Source organism: Mercenaria mercenaria, chromosome 17 (genome assembly GCF_021730395.1).
Source record: "Mercenaria mercenaria strain notata chromosome 17, MADL_Memer_1, whole genome shotgun sequence".
Lineage (NCBI taxonomy): Eukaryota > Metazoa > Mollusca > Bivalvia > Venerida > Veneridae > Mercenaria > Mercenaria mercenaria.
This window is the reverse complement of record NC_069377.1, coordinates 72,102,779-72,127,875: the sequence shown is the minus strand read 5'-3', so window position 1 is coordinate 72,127,875 and position 25,097 is coordinate 72,102,779. Positions and strand designations below refer to the sequence as shown.

The 25,097-nt window shown below is 35.5% G+C and overlaps 1 protein-coding gene across 1 annotated transcript in view; it reads left to right on the top strand.

The window, feature by feature from the left end:
* LOC123537010 (uncharacterized) overlaps positions 1–23,857 on the top strand; it is a 120,976-nt gene extending 97,119 nt beyond the window's left edge. The window contains exons 17-20 of the mRNA XM_053528590.1: positions 7,313–7,438; positions 8,583–8,845; positions 10,407–10,619; positions 15,720–23,857. Of these exons, the coding sequence (XP_053384565.1) occupies positions 7,313–7,438; positions 8,583–8,845; positions 10,407–10,619; positions 15,720–15,941 (824 nt within the window). The 3' untranslated portion in view covers positions 15,942–23,857. The remainder of the gene's footprint in view (positions 1–7,312; positions 7,439–8,582; positions 8,846–10,406; positions 10,620–15,719) is intronic.
* Positions 23,858–25,097: the final 1,240 nt, after the last annotated feature.

The following is a 25,097-nucleotide window of genomic DNA, read 5'->3' as shown; positions in this document are numbered from 1 at the left end:
ATGATCACCTCATCAAGAACTCATGAGTCAGCCATGTCAGTTCAAGGTCAAGGTCACAGCTAAAATCAAAGGTTTTACCCTTTCACTATCCATAGCAGTGGCGGTGGATTTAGCTGTCTTTCAGACTGCCTTGTTCTCGATTGTTTTACACAACAAATGTTTGGACTCTTACCTTTGTAGTTTGAAATGATTAATTTAAAAGAAAAATGGTTCTGTTGCTTTAATTAAGGTCTTGTATGAAAAAATCTGTAGCATTCATACTAATATTATACCATTTAATTTAAAATTATATTAAAAACTATTTTTTATGAAATGTCAAAGCAATATAATTTCTATAATTACATATTTTTAGCTCACCTGTCACAAAGTGACAAGGTGAGCTTTTGTGATCGCGCGGTGTCCGTCGTCCGTCGTCACGTGCGTCAGTGCGTCCGTGCGTCCGTGCGTCCGTAAACTTTTGCTTGTGAACCACTCTAGAGGTCACATTTTTCATGGGATCTTTATGAAAGTTGGTCAGAATGTTCATCTTGATGATATCTAGGTCAAGTTCGAAACTGGGTCACGTGCCATCAAAAACTAGGTCAGTAGGTCTAAAAATAGAAAAACCTTGTGACCTCTCTAGAGGCCATATATTTCACAAGATCTTCATGAAAATTGGTCAGAACGTTCACCTTGATGATATCTAGGTCAAGTTCGAAACTGGGTCACGTGCCGTCAAAAACTAGGTCAGTAGGTCTAAAAATAGAAAAACCTTGTGACCTCTCTAGAGGTCATATATTTCACAAGATCTTCATGAAAATTGGTCAGAATGTTCACCTTGATGATATCTAGGTCAAGTTCGAAACTGGGTCACGTGCCATCAAAAACTAGGTCAGTAGGTCTAAAAATAGAAAAACCTTGTGACCTCTCTAGAGGCCATATATTTCACAAGATCTTCATGAAAATTGGTCAGAACGTTCACCTTGATGATATCTAGGTCAAGTTCGAAACTGGATCAGTGCCTTCAAAAACTAGGTCAGTAGGTCTAAAAAATAGAAAAAACCTTGTGACCTCTCTAGAGGCCATATATTTCACAAGATCTTCATGAAAATTGGTCAGAACGTTCACCTTGATGATATTTAGGTCAAGTTCGAAACTGGGTCACGTGCCTTAAAAAACTAGGTCAGTAGGTCAAATAATAGAAAACCTTGTGACCTCTCTAAAGGCCATGTTTTTCATGGGATCTGTATGAAAGTTGGTCTGAATGTTCGTCTTGATGATATCTAGGTCAAGTTCGAAACTGGGTCACGTGCGGTCAAAAACTAGGTCAGTAGGTCTAAAAATAGAAAAACCTTGTGACCTCTCTAGAGGCCTATATTTCATGAGATCTTCAGAAAATTGGTCAAATGTTCACCTTGATTTATATCTAGGGCAAGTTCGAAAGTGGGTCACATGCCTTCAAAAACTAGGTCAGTAGGTCAAATAACAGAAAAACCTTGTGACTCTCTAGAGGCCATATTTTTCATGGGATCTGTATGAAATTGGTCTGAATTTCATCTTGATGATAAACTAGGTCAAGTTCGAAAGTGGGTCACGTGCCATCAAAAACTAGGCAGTAGGTCAATAATAGAAAAACCTTGTGACCTCTCTAAAGGGCCCTATTTTTCATGGGATCTGTATGAAAGTTGGTCTTGAATGTTCATCTTGATGAATATAGGTCAAGTTTGAAACAGGGTCATGTGCGGTCAAAAAACTAGGTCAGTAGGTCTAAAAATAGAAAAAACCTTGTGACCTCTCTAGAGGCCATACTTTTGAATGGATCTCCATAAAAATTGGGGCAGAATGTTCACCTTGATGATATCTAGATCAAATTGAAAACTGGGTCACATGCGTAAAAAAACTAGGTCAGTAGGTCAAATAAAAAAAAAACCTTGTTTACCTCTCTAGAGGCCATACTTTTCATGGGATCTTCATGAAAATTGGTCTGAATGTTCACCTTGATGATATCTAGGTCAAGTTTGAAACTGGGTCAACTGCGGGTTTAAAAAACTAGGTCAGTAGGTCTAAAATTATTAAAATTTTGACCTCTCTAGAGGCCATTTTTTTCAATGGATCTTCATGAAAATTGATCGGAATGTTCACCTTGATGATATCTAGGTCAGTTTCAAACGGGGGCACGTGCGATCAAAGCTAGGCCAGTAGGTTATAAAAATAGAAAAAACTTGTGACCTCTTAGAGGCCAATTTTTCATGAGATTTTCATGAAAATAGTGAGAATGTTCACCTTGAAGTTCAAAACAGGGTCACGTACCTTCGAAAACTAGATCAATAGGTCAAATAATAGAAAAACCTTGTGACCTCTCTAGAGACCATATTTTCAATGGATCTTCATGAAAATGGTCAGAATTTTTTCTTTATAATATTAGTAAGTTTTAAACTGGGTCACATGAGCTCAAAAACTAGGTCACTATGTCAGAAATAGAAAAAACGACGTCATACTCAAAACTGGGTCATGTGGGAAGAGGTTTAGCGATTCAGGACCATCATGGTCCTCTTGTTTTGTATAAAACATTAAGTTTATTAAAAGCAATGGTTATTGATTTAGAACATGAGAATTTGAATTAAAGATTCTGCTGCTAACTTGTCAACCATTTCCATGACAACAAATATTTATATCAAAAGAAATTTTAGATTTGTAAAGAAAATGTTTTTAATTATGAAAAGACTGTTAAGATCTGAACTTATACTGTAACAAGGCAAATTTACTGATAATAATCAACTTTTCTAAACTTTTTGATTTGTCAACATTAATGTAAATTGTATAAGGATTGTTTTCACTTGACCTACTTAAACTGAAATTGCCACTAAAAGTAATGTAAATGCACACCTGCTGAAAACTTTATATAATTAAGAAACAACAGTAAAAACTGTAGAAAACCTAAACATGCTCAAAAAGACTTTAAGGCATATTTCTGCTTCGTACAAATAGACATGTTACTAATGCTACAATTTTGAACATTTTCAGAGTAAATTATGAATTATACCCCCACCAAACATGTTGGGAGTGGGGGGCTATATAGGAGTCAGTTTTGTCCCGTCCCGTTGCGAAATCTATTACCTCAGTTATTACTAAATGGATTTGATTCAAACTTAAAACATTGTTCCACCTTATCACCCGCATCGTGCAACACAAGGTGCATAACTCTGACACCAATTTTTCATGAATTATGTCCCCTTTTACTTAGAATTTAAGGTTAATTTTGATGTATTTTCACTATATCTCAGTTATTACTAAATGGATTTGATTCAAACTTAAAATAGATGTTCCACCTTATCACCCACATCATGTGACACAAGATGCATAACTCTGACACCAATTTTTCATGAATTATATCCCCTTTTACTTGGAATTTATGGTAAATTTTGATGTATTTTCGCTATATCTCAGTTATTACTAAATGGATTTGATTCAAACTTTAAATAGATGTTACACCACATCACCCACATCATGTGACACAAGGTGCATAACTCTGACACCAATTTTTCATGAATTATGCCCCCTTTTACTTAGAATTTAAGGTTAATTTTGATGCATTTTCACTATATATCATTCTGATTGGCTTAGAGCCAAAGGAAAGTAACTTTTGTACTGTCAGTGTTACTTCCAGTTAAATTCCAAGAATGAGTCTATTTTTAGCTCACCTGAGCAATGCTCAGGTGAGTTTTTGTGATCGCTTGATGTCAGGCGTCTGTCTGTCGTCTGTCAACATTTAGCTTGTATATGCGATAGAGGCTGTATTTTTCAACTGATCTTCATGAAATTTGGTCAGAATGATTACCTTGATGAAATCTAGGCCGAGTTTGAAAATGGATCATCTGGGGTCAAAAACTAGGTCACTAGGTCAAATCAAAGAAAAACCTTGTGTATGCAATAGAGGCTGTATTTTTCAACTGATCTTCATGAAATTTGGTCAAAATGATAACCTTGATAAAATCTGGACCGAGTTTGAAAATGGGTCATCTGGGGTCAAAAACTAGGTCACTAGGTCAAATCAAAGAAAAACCTTGTGTATGCGATAGAGGCTGTATTTTTCAATTAATCTTCATGAATTTTGGTCAGAATGATTACCTTGGTGAAATCTAGGCCGAGTTCGAAAATGGGTCATCTGGGGTCAAAAACTAGGTCACTAGGTCAAATTAAAGAAAAACCTTGTGTATGCAATAGAGGCTGTAGTTTTCAATTAATCTTCATGAATTTTAGTCTGAATGATTACATTGATGAAATCTAGGCCCATTTCGAAAATGGGTCCTCTGGGGTCAAAAACTAGGTCACAAGGTTAAATCAAAGGAAAACCTTGTGTATATGATAGAGGCTGTATTTTTCAATTGATCTTCCTGAAATTAAGTCAGAATGATAACCTAAATGAAATTTAGGCCGAGTTTGAAAATGGGTCATCTGGGGTCAAAAAATAGGTCACTAGGTCAAATCAAAGAAAAACCTTGTGTATGCGATAGAGGCTGTATTTTTCAATTGATCTTCATGAAGTTTGGTCAGAATGATTGCATTGATGAAATAAAGATCAAGTGCAAATATGGGTCATCTGGGGTCAAAAAGTAGGTCACTAGGTCAAATCATGCATTTTACACTGGATTTTCCTAAAATCTGGTCAGAATGGTTGCCTTGATGAAATCTAGGTCAAGTGTGAATATGGATAGACTGGAGTCAAAAACTAGGTCACTAGGTCAAATCATGCATTTTACACTGGATTTTCCTAAAATCTGGTCAGAATGGTTGCCTTGATGAAATCTAGGTCAAGTGTGAATATGGATAGACTGGAGTCAAAAACTAGGTCACTAGGTCAAATCAAAGAAAAACCTTGTGTATGTGATAGAAGCTGTATTTTTCAATTGATCTTCATGAAATTTGGTCAGAATGATAGTCTAGATGAAATCTAAGTCAAATTCAAATATGGGTTATCTGGGATCAAAAACTAGGTCACTAGGTCAAATAAAAAAATACTTGTTTATACTTAAGATTTTTGCTCCAATTGTAATGATAATTGGTCAGAATATTTTTTCCATGAAATCACTAGGTCAAACATGTTTACACTGTTATGGTGTGTTTCTCAGGTGAACGACCTAGGGCCATCTTGGCCTTCTTGTTAGAATTTCTTTTTTTAGATTTTCAATATTTTATGTATTTTTCTAACTTTTTAGCTCACCAGAGCACAAAGTGCTCAAGGTGAGCTATAGTGACTGATCATTGTCCGGCGTCAGTCGTCCGGCAACATCATTTGCCTTGTGGACACTCTAGAGGCCACATTTGTGACCCAATCTTTATGAAACTTGGTCAGAATATAGTCTTGGTGATCTCTAGGTCAGGTTTGAAACTGGGTCATGTTGGGTCAAAAACTAGGTCAGTAGGTCAGATCAAAGGAAAAGCTTGTGAACACTAGAGACCACATTTGTTACCCAATCTTTATGAAACTTGGTCAAAATGTTAGTCTTGATGATCTCTAGGTCAGATTTGAAACTGGGTCGTGTTGGGTCAAAAACAAGGTCAGTAGGTCAGATCAAAGGAAAAGCTTGTGAACACTCTAGAGACCACATTTTTGACCCAATCTTTATGAAACTTGGTCAGAACGTTTGTCTTGATAATCTCTAGGTCAGATTTGAAACTGGGTCATGTGGGATCAAAAACTAGGTCAGTAGGTCAGATCAAAGGAAAAGCTTGTTAACACTCTAGAGACCACATTTTTGATCCAATCTTTTTGTAACATGGTCAGAATTTAGTCTTGATGATCTCTAGGTCAAGTTTGAAACTGGGTCTTGTGGGGTCAAAAACTAGGTCGGTAGGTCAGATCAAAGGAAAAGCTTGTGAACACTCTAGAGACCACATTTGTGACCTAATCTTTATGAAACTTGGTCAGAACATTTGTCTTGATGATCTCCAGGTCAACTTTGAAACTGGGTCATGTGGGATCAAAAACTAGGTCAGTAAGTCAGATCAAAGGAATAGCTTGTGAACACTCTAGAGACCACATTTGTGACCCAATCTATATGAAACTTGATCAGAATGTTAGTATTGATGATCTCTAGGTCAAGTTTGAAACTGGGTCATGTGGGATCAAAAACTAGGTCAGTAGGTCAGATCAAAGGAAAAGCTTGTGAACACTCTAGAGACCACATTTGTGACCCAATCGTTATGAAACTTGGTCAGAATGTTAGTCTTGATGATCTCTAGGTCAGTATCTAAACTGGGTCATGTTGGATTAAAAACTAGGTCAGTAGGTCAAATCAAAAGAAAACCTTGTGAACACATTATAGGCCACAGTTGTGACCCAATATTTATGAAACTTAGTCAGAAAGTTTGGCTTGATGATTTCTAGGTTAAGTTTGAATCTGGGTCATGTGGGGTCAAAAACTAGGTCATCTGGTCAAATCAAAGGAAAAGCTTGTGAACACTTTAGAGGCCACATTTGTGACTCAGTCTTTATGAAACTGGGTCAGAATGTTTGTCTTAATCATTTCTAGGTCAAGTTTTAATCTGGGTCATGTGGGGTCAAAAACTAGGTCACTAGGCCAGATGAAAGGAAACACTTTTTAACACTCAAGAGACCACAATTCAAGTTTGAAACTCATGAGAATTAGTCAGAATGTTTTTTTTTGATAATCTATAGGTCAAGTTCGAATTGGGTGATGTGGGGTCAAAAACTAGGTCACCGGTCAAATCAAAGGAAAAGCTTGTGAACTCTCTAGAGGCTACAGTTGTAACCAAATCTTTATGAAATTTAGTCAGAATGTTTCTTGATGATCTTTAAGTCAAGTTCAAGTTCTCTTGGTCATGTGGGGTCAAAAACTAGGTCAGTAGGCCAGATCAACTCTCTGGTGAGCAATATATAGGGCCATCATGGCTCTCTTGTTTATTATTAGTCCTATGTAAAAAGTAAATACATTTTTATGTGGTAACATGTGTCGGTGAGACATTTTTGTGTATTCACTTTTAGTGTATCTCTAATATTAGAGATTTTTATATTTACCTCATCCTTCATCATGGGCACATATACTAGTATTACTTATGTGTGCCGCGGAAGCCCAGGATGAAGTACTCCAGAGACGAGTAAAAAAAAATTTTTAAGCATTAAGTTTTTTTTACGTTTTTATATTATTCTAAGTATTTTTAAAATTTCTTATTGTTGCCATTCTTCTGTGACAAGACCGTATTGTGGGGGTATAAGTCACTTCTGTGACAGTTCTAGTTGTGAATGCACTTGGATTCTATATTTTCATATTTTCTGATGTGCTGCCTCTCATCCCTTACTTTCGTTGTCTAGGTAACATTGATGGATTCCGCAGCAGCAGTGATGTATCAGATGAAGAAGAAGGACCTCCCAATATAAGTGCAGCTGTACTTAGAAGTAGTAAAAAGCTAAACAAGGAAGCAGTTAACAAATGTCCAGGTGAACTGAAATATTGAGTATTTAAAACAATTCAAATAAACTTGAACCATACAACAGCCATATATAGTTTAAGAATATATAACTGATGCTTCTATTACTGTAACAGTGTTATCTGAGAAACAGAACCAAACAGCGTTTAGGTTGCAAATTTTGTTTGCTTCTTATAGTTCATATCTTCAGACCGTACTTTCATTTATAGAAAAAAGTAAGCTCACCTGATCCGTGTTTAAGCTAAGCTGTAAGTATAGGGGGATGATCAAGGTTAAGTGTCGACTTAACAAAAAGACGATTTTTGTGAGGACCACCACCCATAATTATGTTTTTCTGATGGACCCCACCACCCATAATTATGATTTTCCAATGGAAAAAGACATTAAACCCGAACACACACACTCACCACCACCCGTCAATAAAAAATTTGGTTGCCGTACGACCCCCGCCTCCCCACATACAGTTAATTCTGGAATCGCCCTAAGGTCCTCTCTGTTTCTCAGTTGTATCTAAATAATTCCACTTAGACTCTTTTAGGGCCCACAAGAGCTGAAAATAGAAAAATCTCTATACTAATTCTCATGAACCTGATGATGGATATTACCAAATTTGGTCCAAAGTATCCCTGTATGATCCTATCTTAATTTTATTATATACTTCTGCTTGGCCCCTCTTAGCAGCCACCTGCAGAACTAAGAATTGAAAGAATTTTAAAGTAATTCTCATAAACCAGATGATGGGTCTTCACCAATTTTGGTCTGTAGTATACATGTAAAGTCCTCTCCCAGTTTTGTTCAAATGGTTCCAGTTGGTCCATTTTAGGGGCTGATGGAGCTGAAAATAGAAAATCCTTTGATTTGTATTGGTAAATATTCCATATACAGTGACTAAACAATTCATTTATTACAAGCCAGAAGTTTTATGAGCTTTGAGGAAGAAATCAGCATGTTAGTAAATATAATGTCCTTCAAAACTTCATTTTTGTTTCCTTTGCTGTAGAACATGTGTGACATAATTGTGCTGTGTGCAGAGTTGACACACACCCCATGAGGCTGTTAGTTTACATTTTAAGCTGAATTCTGTTCTATATGAGATACTATTTCAAGCTTTTAACCACCAAACATTCTGTATTTATGCCTTTAACTTTACCTAGGTTGTACTGGATTTCACAAGTCTGGTGGAGGTCTTGAGTTGAACTCCAGAACTTACAATATTGCCTTGGAAACTGACCCAAACACATGTCCAATGCACCGGAAACTCCGCCAGATAGAGAGAGTTTACATCAACAAGATCAGAAAGACTAAAGGCTTGAGAAGCAAATTAAAGAGAAAGTTACACAATAAATTATCTGTGACAACTACTGAAATTGAACCTCGAGAAACCATATATGAGTTTTCATCAGAATCTGTGGATAATGTAAGTGAGAAACTTATTGGGGCATTTAGAACAGATTCAGGGGGATTATTTAGGAACTTTCCTGGCATGATTTTCCTCATAATTTATTATAATTGTAAAACAATTAGCCTAAGGACCAGTGAATCAAAGATCGGGCAAGTCCATTTTGAAAGGGAGTAAAGCATTTCAAACATTATCTAGACAGCCTTTTTAACAAAATTTAAAGCGATAGCTTTATATACAAAATATTAATGTTAAATAGTTAGGAAAATAGTGTAGTGGTAATCTAGGGTTACATTTAAAAGTAAAGGTATGTCTACATTATGACTGTTGGGTACCTCATTGTCAGCTACATATTTAATGACTATCAAGTACCTCATTGTCAGCTATATTATTTGATGGCTATCTGTATCAGATACCTCATTGTCAGCCATAAGTGGCTGTCGGGTACCTCATTGTCAGCTATATAATGGCCATCAGGTTACCTCTATACTACTTTAGTATTTAAAAAACATCTGTAATGCTTGGAGGCATTTTATAGTGACTTACGTTATGTTGAGAAACTATGTTATAATGAGAAACTATTTTTTCAGGACTCTTTCACTGCCTAGCTTCAAACGGAAGGCATTATAAATTTGTTCTCGCAGATTTTCCTGTAAATTCAAATTTGGCATTGCTTTTCTGTGAGCTCAACCTATTTCAGGAGCAAAAATCAATATGCATTTAATGTTCTGCAGTTTTTTTCCCCAGAAAAATGGTGTTCTACTGAAACTATTAAATTATTGGTGTTTCATACAAGATAAGAAAACTGTCTATTCAATGCAGGGATAACTGAAATTGACAGCATGCTCTAATTCTGTATTAATTTAAATGAAAATGCTGGAAGCTTCACTTATAATAATGTTTACTGTGGAAGACCTGTAAAATAATGATGTTTAGCATGTGATTTTGTTATACATTGTTGACAAATGGACGTTCAGATATTTTGAAATTAGGGGAAAAAAATAGTTATTTGTCAGAACATGTGGAATTGTTTTGTGCTGATAACACAAAATCAAATGCATTTTGTGATAAATTAAAATTATCTCTGGTCATATAAGATCCCTGTGCTAAAACTGCTGATAGTAATGCAAAAATTATTTAATGAAGTTTAAATGGATATTTCCAGGAAATTTAACTTACATGTTGGAATCTAGATTTATTATTTCAGTGGTGGAATATCTCAATTATCATTGCGTTTTTTCTCAGTTTATACTGATGTGGAGTGCGCTTGAGTGAAGTATTTGAAAAAGTAAGAATAAAGAATATTTCTTTGTGTGGAAAAATCCTGTACTGTACCTTCCATTTATAATTTCTGTTTGATAATACTTTTCAGCTACAGTTGCACACCTATTCCAGACCAAGTCACATTTGTCCTGTTTGGAGGGGTTACTTATTATTTATTTCAGACCAGAAAAGATTGCTCTGTGCCAGAGGAATTAATGTACTTGTTCCTGACCATGTTTTGTTGGATGGATTATTTTAAAACATGGATCAAACTCCTAACAGAAGTACTTGTTTAGTTTGGACACCTTTATTACAGATATCACCACCTTCTGATGATAATGATGACTTTCAACCACCAAATCGTGAAAAGGTACGCCGTAAAAGGATTTCGTACACTGCAGAGGAAGAAAAGAACTTACTTAAGGGCGTGAGGGAGCTAGGAAAACATTGGAATCAGATCTTAGTTACGTACGACTTCCATCCTTCTAGGACTAATGTTGATCTTATGGACAAATACAAAAGAATGAGGGTAAGTATTACCTTTTAAAAGCAGTATAATTCTAATATGAAAAGATTATGCTCATTTCTGTTAAAATACAAAAATCTGAAGTCCAGTATTATTTGGCACCATATAGGTGCCAAGAATGAGTGCTACTATATTTGACTTATTTTTTTCTATAAAAGATGTTTCAGAATCAAAATGATATAACAGAATGGTGTTACACTTAATTCACAAGCACTGTATCGATTATAAGTTGCACAGAAAAATTGTCTTGACATATATTCCACGCGACATGCTACTTCCTGTGTTTTAAAGGCACTGACCTCCAGATTTTCACTAAAAATGATCTTCCTTTAAAATTGAAGTTTGGTCATATTATGAACATTAGAATAATTACGAGTTTTTGTTTCTAAACTACCTTAAAAATGTCAAATCAAGAAAAAAAATATGCCCATGTTGGGAATCAAACCCGAACCGATGCCACAATAAAAACTTTAACACTGTCTTTACCAATACTGCCACCGAGGATTACGTGTTTAACACGTTAGATATCGATATTTATTATTTAGGAAGTTTACCTTGAGTAAAGCATATAACACTTTTCGATTTTCATTGTATAATTTTAGTAAAAACAACTAATTTTCATGTAATTCCATAAGATATAGTCTGTCAGTAATTAAATATAGTCTGTCAGTAGCTTTCTTAAGAAATATAGCATTAATTTCCTGATATATAAATGTTATTTCTTTTTTTTTTCTAAAGTACAAGGGTGGGAGGGGAGAACAACATGCCTAAACACCAGAAATGTTTAAGACTGTTATTTAATTTAACTACTGGTTTCGGTATTTAGAATATCTTCATCAGGTTATAGCAAGAACAAAATATACATTTCTGAAGTATACAAAAAGACGGTACAAATTTTAGAAATCTGATTTGGCATATTGTCAAAAGTTATTTAAGACAGGTACACATGTTTGAACTTTGAAATGTTCCATAAATAAAGTCTACACAAATTATTCGTTCGTTTGTACTGCTTGATTGTCCGTATTTGTCCAAGCAAATGGTGCTGTTGCTTTCTGACATCTTGATGGGGTCGTATATTGGTGAGATGGGTTCTGGAATGTTAAATATGCATTTGTGTATGTTCTTTTTAGCTCACCTGAGCCAAAGGCTCAGGGTGAGCTATTGTGATCACTCACCGTCCAGCGTCCGGCCGTAAACTTTTACTTTAAACGACATCTCCTCATAAACCACTAGGCCAATTTCATCCAAACTTCACAGGAATGTTCCTTGGGTGAAGCTCTACAAATTTTTTTCAAAGAATTGAATTCCATGCAGAACTCTGGTTGCCATGGCAACCGAAAGGAAAAACTTTAAAAATCTTCTTCTCAAAAACCAGAAAACCTAGAGCTTAGATATTTGGTGTGAAGCATTGCCTAATGGACCTCTACTATTTGTTCAAATCATGACCCCGGGGTTAAAATTGACCCCGCCAGCGGGGTCATATGATTTTACATAGGAAAATCTTCTTCTCAAAAACCAGAAGCCCTAGAGCTTAGATATTTGACATGTAGCATTGCCTAGTGGACCTCTACTAAAATTGTTCAAATCATGACCCCGGGGTCAGAATTGACCCCGCCCCAGGGGTCACTTGATTTTACATAGATTTCTATAGGAAAATCTTCAAAATTTAAAAAAAAAAATAAACCAGAAGGCCTAGAGCTTAGATATTTGACATGTAGCATTGCCTAGTGGACCTCTACAAAATTTGTTCAAATCATGACCCCCCCCCCCCCGGGTCAGATTGACCCCGCTCCAGGGGTCACTTGATTTTACATAGGAAAATCTTCAAAAATTTTCTAAAAATAAACCAGATCTAAGGCCTAGAGCTTAGATATTTAACATGTAACACTGCCTAGTGGACCTCTACAAAATGTGTTCAAATCATGACCCCCGGGGTCAAAATTGACCCAGTCTCAGGGGTCAATTGATTTTACATAGGAAAATCTTCAAAAATTTTCTAAAAATAAACCAGAAGGCCTAGATCTTAGATATTTGACATGTAGCATTGCGTAGTAGATTTCTACAAAACATTTTAAAATCATGACCTCCGGGGTCAGATTGACCCTGCCCCATGGGGCTACTTGATTATTATTATTATTATACCAGATTTATATAGCGCCCTTTTCATGATAAACACGTTCAAAGGCGCTTTACATATACTGCAGCCACACAGGGCGCGAAATCATCCTCTACTAGTACAGACACAGAGCGATCTGACCAGAGGGACAGAGTGAGATAAAGCCCCCAGAACAGACAGAGAGAACTTTTCAGATACAGACGTGTCCAGCTAACTTAGCCTAGCTCTTTTCAAATAGACAGTCTGGTTCTTTAACGTGCCCCGATACACGCGGGAATCCAACCCCGGATTTCTGGATTGACAGTCAAGCGTGTTACCACTAGACCACCGGACCACCTTGATTGTACATAGAAAAATCTTCAAAATTTGCTAAAAATACACCAGAAGGCCTAGAGCTTAGATATTTGACATGTAGCATTGCCTAGTGGACCTCTACAAAATTTATTCAAATCTTGACCCCCAGGGTCAAATTGACCCAGCCCTAGGGGTTACTTGATTGTACATAGGAAAATCTTCATAAATTTGCTAAAAAATAAACCAGAAGGCCTAGATCTTAGATATTTGATATGTAACATTGCCTAGTAGACTTCTACAAACTTTGTTCAAATCATGGCTGCCGGGGTAAAATTGGCCCCGCCCCAGGGGTTACTTGATTGTACATCGGAAAATCTTCAAAAAAAATTCTAAAAATCATTAGTTTGACATTTGAAACATGTAGCTCATATTACTCAGGTGAGCGATACAGGGTCATCATGACCCTCTTGTTTGGTTTAAAGATTGATCCTTCGCTTCATTTCTTTGTTCCCGGAATGGTATGAAATCAGGCTTTTTTTTAGATGACTCTTGTGTCACCGTCGATTGTTTCCAGTCATATCATAGTCAGTCTTCTTTTTCGACGATATTATACTCTGCAGTCGGGAAATGGTGTAATTTAGTGCATGGTTTCTCAGGGTGTCTTTATTTGCGTATATCTTGTGGCACCAGGTGCACTCGAATTTTAAAATTGTGGTTGCGTGTGTTCTCCTGTGGCGGTAGTATGATGTAGAATTTAATGATAAATGTCCACAAACCTCACAGAGTTTACTGAAACTTTTCCCCTTTCTTTTTATGCCCCCGAAGGGAGGCATATAGTTTTTGAACCGTCTGTCTGTCTGTCGGTCTGTCAGTCTGTCGGTCTGTCCGCAATTTTCGTGTCCGGTCCATATCTTTGTCATCGATGGATGGATTTTCAAATAACTTGGCATGAATGTGTACCACAGTAAGACGACGTGCAGTGCGCAAGACCCAGGTCCGTAGCTCAAAGGTCAAGGTCACACTTAGACGTTAAAGGATAGTGCATTGATGGCCGTGTCCGGTCCATATCTTTGTCATCGATGGATGGATTTTCAAATAACTTGGCATGAATATGTACCACAGTAAGAAGACGTGCAGTGCGCAAGACCCAGGTCCGTAGCTCAAAGGTCAAGGTCACACTTAGACGTTAAAGGATAGTGTATTGATGGGCGTGTCCGGTCCATATCTTTGTCATCGATGGATGGATTTTCAAATAACTTGGCATGAATGTGTACCACAGTAAGATGACGTGCAGTGCGCAAGACCCAGGTCCGTAGCTCAAAGGTCAAGGTCACACTTAGACGTTAAAGGATAGTGCATTGATGGGCGTGTCTGGTCCATATCTTTGTCATCGATGGATGGATTTTCAAATAACTTGGCATGAATGTGTACCACAATAAGACGACATGTCACACGCAAGACCCAGGTCTGTAGCTCAAAGGTCAAGGTCACACTTAGACGTTAAAGATCATTTTTCATGATAGTGCATTGATGGGCATGTCCGATCCATACCTTTGTCATTCATGCATGGATTTTAAAATAACTATGCATGAATGTGTGACACAGTAAGACGATGTGTCGCGCGCAAGACCCAGGTCTGTAGGTCAAAGGTCCTAAACTCTAACATCGGCCATAACTATTCATTCAAAGTGCCATCGGGGGCATGTGTCATCCTACGGAGACAGCTCTTGTTGTCTTTGTTTTCTGATCTGGATTTTCTTCTGCTTCGTTTATTCTTTGAAGTTCAGTTGGTGTTGCTTTCCTGGCTAAATAAATTTCTTCATTATTCACTGTATTAAATTTAGTCCCTTTGGGCTTCTCGTGTTTAGTCTCCTTATCCATACTTCCTCTCTTCGGAGTTTTATGTTTGTGTTGCTGACATCATTTACGTCGTGATTTGAAATTGGAAAAATGGCGCGATATGGGCTTAACATCATTTTTGGCGCGAATGTCCACAAGATGTTCGTATAATCTCTCACTGAAAGAGTTGCCTGATTTACCAACATACTGGATAGCACACTTTTTGCATGCAATCATTAAAATGTATTTCACCATTTCTGAAAAATATAGGATGTCCAAGTTTGGTTTGAGATTGCACCAGTTACTGCACATGAGAACTTTTTATTTGAAAAAAATTCATAAAATAAATAGTCACTTATGTTGTATTTTATACAAGACCTGTCATTTAGTATATTAAATTTTTTAATTCATTGTGATAAAAGTTTTGAGCTTATTTGAATCACTTTCAAGTCAGCTTCCTGAAAAAATCAATACTGGTGTCATATGAGAAGCCGTGGTAGCAACCACATTGGTGTTCAAACCCACGACTTTGGGGTTGAGTAGCCAACACCTTAACTACTGGACCAAGGCCGCCCTTAAAGAATTGGGACTTGCGGCATACAGTTCTGGAAGAAACTTATCATTTGTCTTTCATCTCTGATTCATGTTGAGAATTGACAATCACTTGCAAAAAACAATTAGGGCTGGTACAGGATTCAGAAAGTTCTGAATCCTAGTTAAACAGACTGCCCACAATTACATAACAAAAATACCATTGAAGAAATGGTGCTTATTAACTCAAAACTTACAGACCTTAACATATAATGTTCAAATTGTCCTGTTAAATTTTTGTAACGTCACCTATACTTTTGCAGGCGTCAGCTGCTAGAGACACTACAAGTTCAAAGTGTCAGTCAGTGATGTCCAGAGTCAAAAGTTACAAGCCATTCTCAATGTGTGAGGAAAGGAGGTTGAGACGTGGAATCATGAAGTTTGGTTATAACTGGAAAACTATATTAAATTCATTTACATTTGCTCAGGGAAGAACAACAGAGGACTTACGTAACAAGTGGAGAATTCTGCACAAAAAAATGTGACATTAGTTTTAAATGTGTAGGCTGATTCTCAGGATATGTTGTTAAACTCAGGTATGGAAGAGAGAACTGTTTGTGTGAAAACTGACAGAATCTGTACTGATGTATCATTTTGTCAACATCATGTATTTCTGAAGAGAAAATCATCTGATACAAAGTCTTAAAACAACTTCTTATTGTTTTCACAACTACCTCACCAGAATAACAGAAACATATTCATCCAACTATCTGCTTCCAGAAATAAAGTAAAAACTATACAAGTAATTTTGTTAAATATTCACACAATGACAAGAGGACATTCAGGTAAGCATTGTACAAAACCATAACTCTACTGTACTTACTTTTTGAAGGCTTGCCTTTATTACATTTGATTGTCATAACTCATAAAGTGCTGGAACTGCATAAAAAGGTAAGGAATGCTAAGAAAAAGTGCATTGTAACAACAACAGTAATTCTGCTTGAATTTTTATTATCTCCTTTTATTAAATTTACTTATATCACTTGTCCAGAGAATAACCCCAACATAACTTAAATACAACAGGGAAGACATTAAGAGAAAAGGAAGTGTACACAAAGTCTAACCTTTACCGTCCTTACTTTTCTAATTATCTCCCTTTATGAAATTGAGTTGTTCTTGTCATAACTCTAATTTGCTGAAGGAGCTTTATTCAGACTGCATACAAATTTAAGACAGAGGACAGTATTAAAGGGAAGATGTATTGCATAAGAACCGTAACTTTGGAAAATTTTAATATTATATCTCTTTTTGCACTTAGTTTTTCTTGTCCAAAAGTTCTGAAGACATTTCAGTGAACAAGAAATATATACTATAGACGTCATTGAGGAGTGTGCATTGCATAAGAACCATGAATGGATATTTTCAAATTATCTTATTTTTGTTTTTGGTTTTTCCTTAACCTGAGCATAATTCAAAAAGGACATTTCAGATTAATATCAATATAAGGGAGGTAAAGGCACTGGAAGGATAAATGTGTTTGACTTTTTCTACAAATTTTCTCTCTTTTTTTGTGCCTATTTTTTCCTTGATAATGACTGCATTTGCTGAAAAATTGTTGTAATGATTAACAGCAATGAGAGGAAGTGCCTAATATAAGAAACAAATCTTTTTTTTCCAAGTTTGTATTTTTATAATAAGTGGTGTCACACAATGTGTAAGACCACGTGACAAAACCCTGTTGGAAAAATCCATCAGTTCCTCTAATAACCTTGTTTATATTTATGCAAAACTGTATGCTGTTAGGCATCAGTTTTTGCTGAAAAATGGTTTGATGTTCTAGTTTTTTTCTCCTATAGCTTGACTCTTGAAATGGGGAAATAAATTCATATTTTAATAAAGGAAAAGGTTATTAAATTTTATAAGTTTCAGAAGCTCATTTATTTTATTTTAGTTAAGTTAATAAGCACTAAATCAGACATGAGAATTTTCTATTTGTCTTGTAATTAAGATACATCTTAGAAATAATAGATACAGTTACTGTAGAGAAAAATCTCTAATGTCTGGAAATTTGAAACACGGAAAGTATTAAATAGTAGTTACATTAATATAGGAAACTGTTTGAACCTATAGAACTATGTGGACTTCATGTCCAGAAATTATAGTAAGATACTTCATGTTATTTAAATAGAGACTTCAGCTATAATACTTCTATTCTAATATGTTATGTATCAAATTAAGTATCTCACATAAACTTGTATGTCAGTACTCCATAAAAACCAGAAATTTGTTGAGAGCAAAATTTATGACAAAGTCATAATGTCCCAAAAGTTTCCGCTATTATTTTAGTATAGTTTCCTTTGACAATACTGAACTCTGTGAAAACCCAATACCAAACACTTACCCTTACAGAAGAAAAAGGCCTGCTGCGTACTCTTGCTGTGTACATACAGCGTATATGATGCGTACATGATGTGTACTGAAATCAAGGGCTTTAAATAGTACGTAGGATATACACCGCACATACACCGATAGTACGTTTGTAGTACACTTTTGACATGCAAATGAGCTCTGCCGCGTACTACTTGCTGCGTACATGCTGTGGACTACATAGTACACAGGATGTACGCTGGAGGAATTTAGTATGCGGGAAATAGTACGCAGCATGTACGCGGCACATACACTTTTCACATGCAAATGAGCCTGCGGCGTACATGCTGTGTACTCCTGCGGCGTACATGCTGTGTACTCCTGCGGTGTACATTCTGTGTACTCCTGGCCCGAGTCCTGCGGCGTACATGCTGTGTACTCTTGTGGCGAAACTGCTGTGATAATGTAAATTCCTTACCCCACCAACTTTCTTATGCAAATGCTGATCATTTGGACAGAAAAAAACAGAAAAAAGATAAGTGACATGCATCAATAAGTATTTACCCTTACCAAAATAATGTAGATTGATGTTATCAAATAAATTAGTATGCTTTTCTTCATCCACTTTTCAATGAAATAAATCAATTTTTGTAGCATGTAATTTGGTAAACATCTGAAGAAAATGGCGTAACTGCATCAAGGGGAAACAACTTTAATGCAACTAAATATAAGTGTTATAAATTTCGAAGTATTGCGGTGTACATGCAGTGTACTATTTTCTTGTACAAGTCCCTCCTGCGTACATGCAGTGTACTCCTTAAATTTTCAGAGTCTGTGCTGCGTACTTGAAGTGTACTAGTGACCTCCTGCGTACATGCTGTGTACTCATCGAAATAGTACGCGGCATGCGGTGTATGTAAAATGTACTCCTCTGGCGTACTACTGTGTTCGCGGCATATACACAGCAAATACGCAGCATGTACGCCACAGAGGCTTGCTTCTGTAAGGGTAGACAAATAGATTAGCATATTTCATTGATAATTGCTTAGCCAAGACCAAATATCTCAACTTGCTTTAGTCGGTGTTGCTTAGCCTTTAGCCTGCTGGCGGCAAGTGATTCTGCCTTTGCATCCCGTGCAGACCATCCGTGCAGGCTGATCATTGTCTGCACTGTCCACTATTCAGTCAGCAAATTTTCAATGAACACCCCTTTGAATAATAAGTAGTACTGCCCAAATTGAATGATGGACCAGTCCATTTTAGAAATTTTGCAGGGTAAAGGTTAATTTAAACCGATTGTCAAGTTACCTGTATAAGTGAATTTTTAGGTTTGTCGAGTTACTCTATGAGTGAATATTTTTGGGTAACAAATTTTTTTAATGTTTGATGGACGATGTTTTGCATGTGGAAATGTGTGTGAAAAATATAAACTTGGTGTTAAATTTAAAAAAAAAAGTATAACATCAGTTTGCCTAGCAGGTAGATTGTAAATTGATATGCTAAGTTTCCATTATTATAGTGCCTGTTAATTAGTTGTTGTATTTTTTGATGTATTACATAATCACACAGTCTGTCCACGCTTGTGATAAAATGTTTTGCTTGTTTGTCAAGGTATGAGAAACTAACTCAGATAAAATAGGATTGATAGGTAAACATTTTGACAGAGGGTCATCATGATCCCTTCGTTTTGGCTTTTTGGGTCATTTTCAATTTTAGGAAGTCATTTTTTAAATAACTGTTCAGAAAAGAGGTAAGAGAAATAAATTAATATATGCTAACGCAGCCGGGACTCCATTTTGCAGTTTAATGTTTTCAATAAAAAGCCAGCCGTATATGTGTAAGCACAACAGTGCTTCTAGCAGGAACCTCGTGGCTACAAAAGACCACATAGCACTTTCTTCCTACAAACGAAACATAGGGTTTTTGAGCCATTTTGTTGAAGGGTTTACCTTATCAGGTCATCTTGAGGTTATTATATATTGTTAAACTTTTGATGCAGTCTTCTTTATTATGTAGTATAGACCCATTTACAATGTATATAGACCCTAGGGTGTACTCGATAAATAAACTTATGTCGCAGTCCACGTTACTAATTAGTACTGTCGCGTGAACTAGTGCTTGCTTAACTGAATTGGGTATGAATATTCACATTATAGAAAATTTGGTCGGGATTTCATTTGCATCATCAATTACTGGTTCAGAATTATTTTGGGGGTTATTTGGGAATATGGTATGCTAAAATCATATAGGGCTTGTTCAATATTTATCAGTTAGATAACATTCACATTGATCAGGAATGTCACTGAAAAAGAGGTTTATTACATTATTTATTAACATAAATGTTGCATTTATGATATAAGATTAAAAGAATTTTTGACTTTAAGTTACACATCAGGTTTTGATTTAGCGAATCTTTTCAATTCTCAATACTCACAGACTTTTCTGCATAGAAAAGTTAACCACTAATACAGTTTTACCATTTGGTAGTTATTGTAATTTGTTCTTTTATGATCCCATTGTGTATCCGCAAACTGTAACTGTTTTCATGACTATAGATGTGGTCGCTTAAAGCAGTAAACTACATAAAAAAGAAGATATTGCTGTTATGCTGTTTCATTCTAAATCTGACAAAAGTATGAGAAATTTTTACTCTACCAAATGTACTGTATGGCCTGACCTGTGTATTTTGTCTTATTTGCCAGTGTTTATCTACTATCTACATATGTGTATTTCTCTATATTAATTCTCTTTATTAGATACATTACTAGAAATAGTAACAAAAAAGCCGTTTAAAACGGTCATTACGGCCTCTATTGACGAAGCCATAATGGCGCAATGCGCCTCACGCGCCATAATCATAATGGTCCAGGATAACCGGAACGTCAGCGCATTCTGACGATGAGGTCATGTAGCAACATCATTATGGCAGTTGAAAGGGTGCTGAATCATGTTCAGATCGATTGTCAAATATTGATGGCACTGTTGATGAAAAAATCAATACAGATGATGCTTAAGTCTCATAAGTTTGCAGAAAAAGTATGTAAAATGAAAATACCAAGATGAATATGAAGTGAAGGTATATAATAAAAAGGTCAGTAAACGGTTGGTTGTGCCTTCTAGCCATAATGGCACAGTCAGGCCCACACCTAGTGTCATAATGGCCCTCGGGCATTTATGACACTAGGTGTGCCATTATGGCAAGAAGGCACAGCCAAGCCGTATATTAACCTCTTAATATTGTCCTTGAGAAAACTTGAGTATGGACTGTATTTAAACAAATCTGGTATAAATGTTTTATATTATTTATTTTCGATGTTTGATATACATACAAAAATAGAGGATGTTGGCATGATAAAAATGTCACATTTAAAGAGTTTTTTTTGTTTCTATTAGATGTGTATGGTTTGGTGCTTTCATCCCAAACTCGAGATAAAACCTCTCTCTTGAAGGTGTTCAATAATGTTTGGGTGTACTTTATTTCAGACTTCTTTAAACAATTACATCTAACAGTATTGTAATTTGTATTTCTCATATATTTTTTCTTTAACAGAAAATATTTGTACTGAAACACACAGAAAACAGTGTTATCATTCAAGATATGCCCTTTTTTATGCTACCAATTCAGTTTGGGAGTAGGGATAGTTGACACCTTGTCTATCAGTCCTTGTGTTTTAGTGTTCACAAACTCTGACACTGAAACTGTGAGAATAATTTAGTTTTTAATGTGTTAATTATGACCTGAAATTATATAGAAATGAAAGTTCTTAAACAACTTCATCAAATGAATTATGTTTGCAAATGAACTGGAAACATTGTGGAAATAATCAACAAACTATGTTACTAAAAGCATAGGAAAAAGAGTTGTTCTTAATTAATACAGAATAAAATTCTCTGCTGATTTTACAGCAGTTTCTTCACAGCTAGTTGCATGAAGATGAAGTCACTTCAAGACTTATAAAACATTTTGTATAGTTTTGATTATCAAAAGTGTAAGTCATTAATGTTACATAGGCTTGTTGTGACACATATTTCTGCCTAAGTATCCCTGCAAAATGTTGAGTCAAGTAAAGCACCTGGAATGATTTTTAGTGCCCCTACTGGTGGAACACTGGAGGGGACTATAGGAATGCCCTCCATCTGTTAATCTGTCTGTCCATATGTCTGTCTGTCTATCCACAAATCTTGATCCTGCAATTACTCAAAAAGCATTCAAGCTAGGTTCATAAAACTTGGTATGTGAATAGAGGGCAGTATGTAGGTTATGCATGTACATGACTTATGCTTATAGGTCAAGGTCACTACTGAATGTCAAGTAAAAATTGTTTCTGCTCCATAACTTTTTATATATACATTGTTGGATTATCTTAGCGCTACACACAAATGTTCCCCATGATGAGACAATGTGACAGTACATGTTCTATGCTTGTTGGTTAAAGATCAAGTAAAAATTTGTTTCCACTCCATAAATTTCAATTGCATTGAAGGATTTGTTTATGAGTATAATGACTACACAAAAATGTTTCCCATGATTACACTGTGTTGTGCACATGACCAATGGTTGCCAGTCAAAGGTCAAGGTCACTATTGAAGGTCAAGTAAAATTGTTTCCGTTCCATAACTTACATAAGCATGGATGGATTATCCTAGTACTGCACACAAATGTTCCCCATGATGAGACAATGTGCCGCATACATGTCTATGCTTGTAGGTCAAGGTTACTATTGAAATTTAAGTAAAAATAGTTTTTGTTTCTTAGCATTTGTAGTCCTAACACTGTTGCCAACAACGAACACTAACATAGTTTTCCACAAGTAGAGGACTTATTATTCCAGTTTTGTCTATGTATTATGTAAATGTGGATCAATTATACACTGTTGTAGGATTTCATGTTATGGGAGGCAGTGTCGTTTTGCTTTTACTTTTGAATAATTATCTGTGATTTTACTTTTTTGTTGTATCTCAGTGCCAGATATACATTAAATATCAGAATGTCTGTAAATGAAAATAACTACCTGTCAGCAAATAGCTTCAATAACATACTGCTTGTTAAGTTTTAAAGATGAACTCTACCCACCATTCTCCAAAATATTTCATTATATTATATCAGTTTAGAAAATCTTCATCATATATTTAACTTGGTTAAGAGCTGCATTCGCAATTTGAAAAATGCCATACAAAGTAACAGTCATTTGTTCAAAATATTCCATTTTTTACTGGCATTACATATTCATACAGTGTTTACTTAAAACCTGTATTAGTATGTAGTATTATTAGGCTATTTAACATTGCTCTGTTCAATACAGTGATATATTTGGACAAGTAACCATTCAAAGAAACATTGAACAAACCAATGTTTTTCAGATAAGTATGGGTCTAGTTTATTCCATTTTGTGTAAAACAATGTTAAATAAACTTTTTATTTTACGGTTGTTTTTCTCAGTAGAAAAGAATAAACAACAAGACAAGCATTTCCATTTTTATACAGAAAACATTATTTCAAGCCTCCATTGATGTTACCATCCATACATATACTTTTATCTGTCATTAGTTAACATGTAGATTCAAGCAAAAGTTCTTGCATTAATATTGTCTTATACAGAATATAATAGACAATCACATTGTAAATATGCAAACGTTGACTGGAAAAGATAAATAGGTATAAATCAATTTAAACATATGACACATTGCAATTTATACATGCAAACATGTTTATTCTATGTTTTCATGGTGTGTAGTAATTGTTCATAATTTTCAGTTAGAAATTTGGGCATAATATATCTTTAAAATTAATGACTAGTAAAACTGAGATGTTGTTTAATATTTGTTAATGTATTTTTCTCAAGTAATCTATCTATTGCTTCATTATATTTGTTAAATTTATATATAGCATTGTTAATATTGATTCTTCAGTAGTGTATTATATATAACATTGTTAGGTGTGTTCAGGGTCTGACAAGATAGTTTGTGTCTTGTTGTACTGATATTATATTGTTCTATCTTGTAAATTATTGTCCTCAGATAGGTACTCAGGGATTCTATGTTGATTTATCTTTAAATTCTCTTAATTGAAATGGAATAAATTTTGTTACAGTTATGTGTTTTGTTCATCTTTTATTGTTTTATCCTATTAAAAGTAAAGTTTTTTTCCTAAATCTGGAAAACACATATATCCCAGGTCTTTCTAGGTCACATAACTTGCTTTTTTAGCTCACCTGAACTTGAAGTACAGGGTGAGCTATTGTGATTTGCCTGTGTCCATCTTCTGTTGGCTGAAAATAGAGGAACATTTAAACAACTTCTTCTCATGAACTGCTTGATGGACCATCATTAAATTTGGTCTGTAGCATCCTTTTAAGGTCTTCTCTCAGTTTTTTTCAAATGGTTTTGCTTGACTTATTAAAAGGGCCACCAAAGCTAAAAACAGAGAGAAAAAAACTTTCATAAATCACTTGATGGATCCTCACCATACTTGGTCTGTAGCATCCTTATAAGGTCTCAATTTTGTTCAAATTGTTTGCTTGACTATAGTTAGGGGCCACCAGCTCTAAAAATAGAAAAACCTTTAAATGACTTCATCTCATGAACTGCTTGATGGATTGTCACCAAATTTGATATGTAGCATCCCTCTATGGCTTGCTGTTCTCGCCTGTGAGGCACTGTTCCTTTCAAGTTTAGAGTTGGCCTTCTCTGCTACAACAAACATTTTGCCAATATTTCCTGTTGCTATTGATTCACACAATTTCCTTGGTATACAGCATAACTTAATGCCACCCCTCTATACTGGAGACAACTTGATCTACATCGTATTAACCAACGGCTGGTTATGCTTTATATCATCAATCAAAGCGTAGTTAAAATTGCTGTTCCACTGGAACCTTTTCCAATCCAGAATAAAAGGATAGATCATCTATAGGACTATATATGGCTTTCAAACAAGTTCAGCTCAGAGTTCTTTTACTTTTCATTTTCCCTTGCACTACTGCCCACTGCAGCTAACTCCTTGAGAAAGTATCAATTTTAGAGCCAGTAGTTCAGCTAGGTAATCTGCCAGGTTGAAGTTAAGTCCCCTTAGAAATCTCAGTTTTAATCTGATTTTTATAAACCAGCTCTATAATACTAGTATGCCCAAATTCTAAAGAAAAGGTATATTGTTTTGCTTTAACTGTCTGTCCGTCCATAGGCCGGTAGATCATTTGGTTTCCAATCAAATCATTTGGTTTCCAATCAAAAATATAAGATTGCTTGGTCTCATAAGGGTTAAACTTCATGGGATGATGCATGATTCAAATTGTTTTGGAGATCAGTAGGTCAAGGTCACAATGACCAAGAGACTG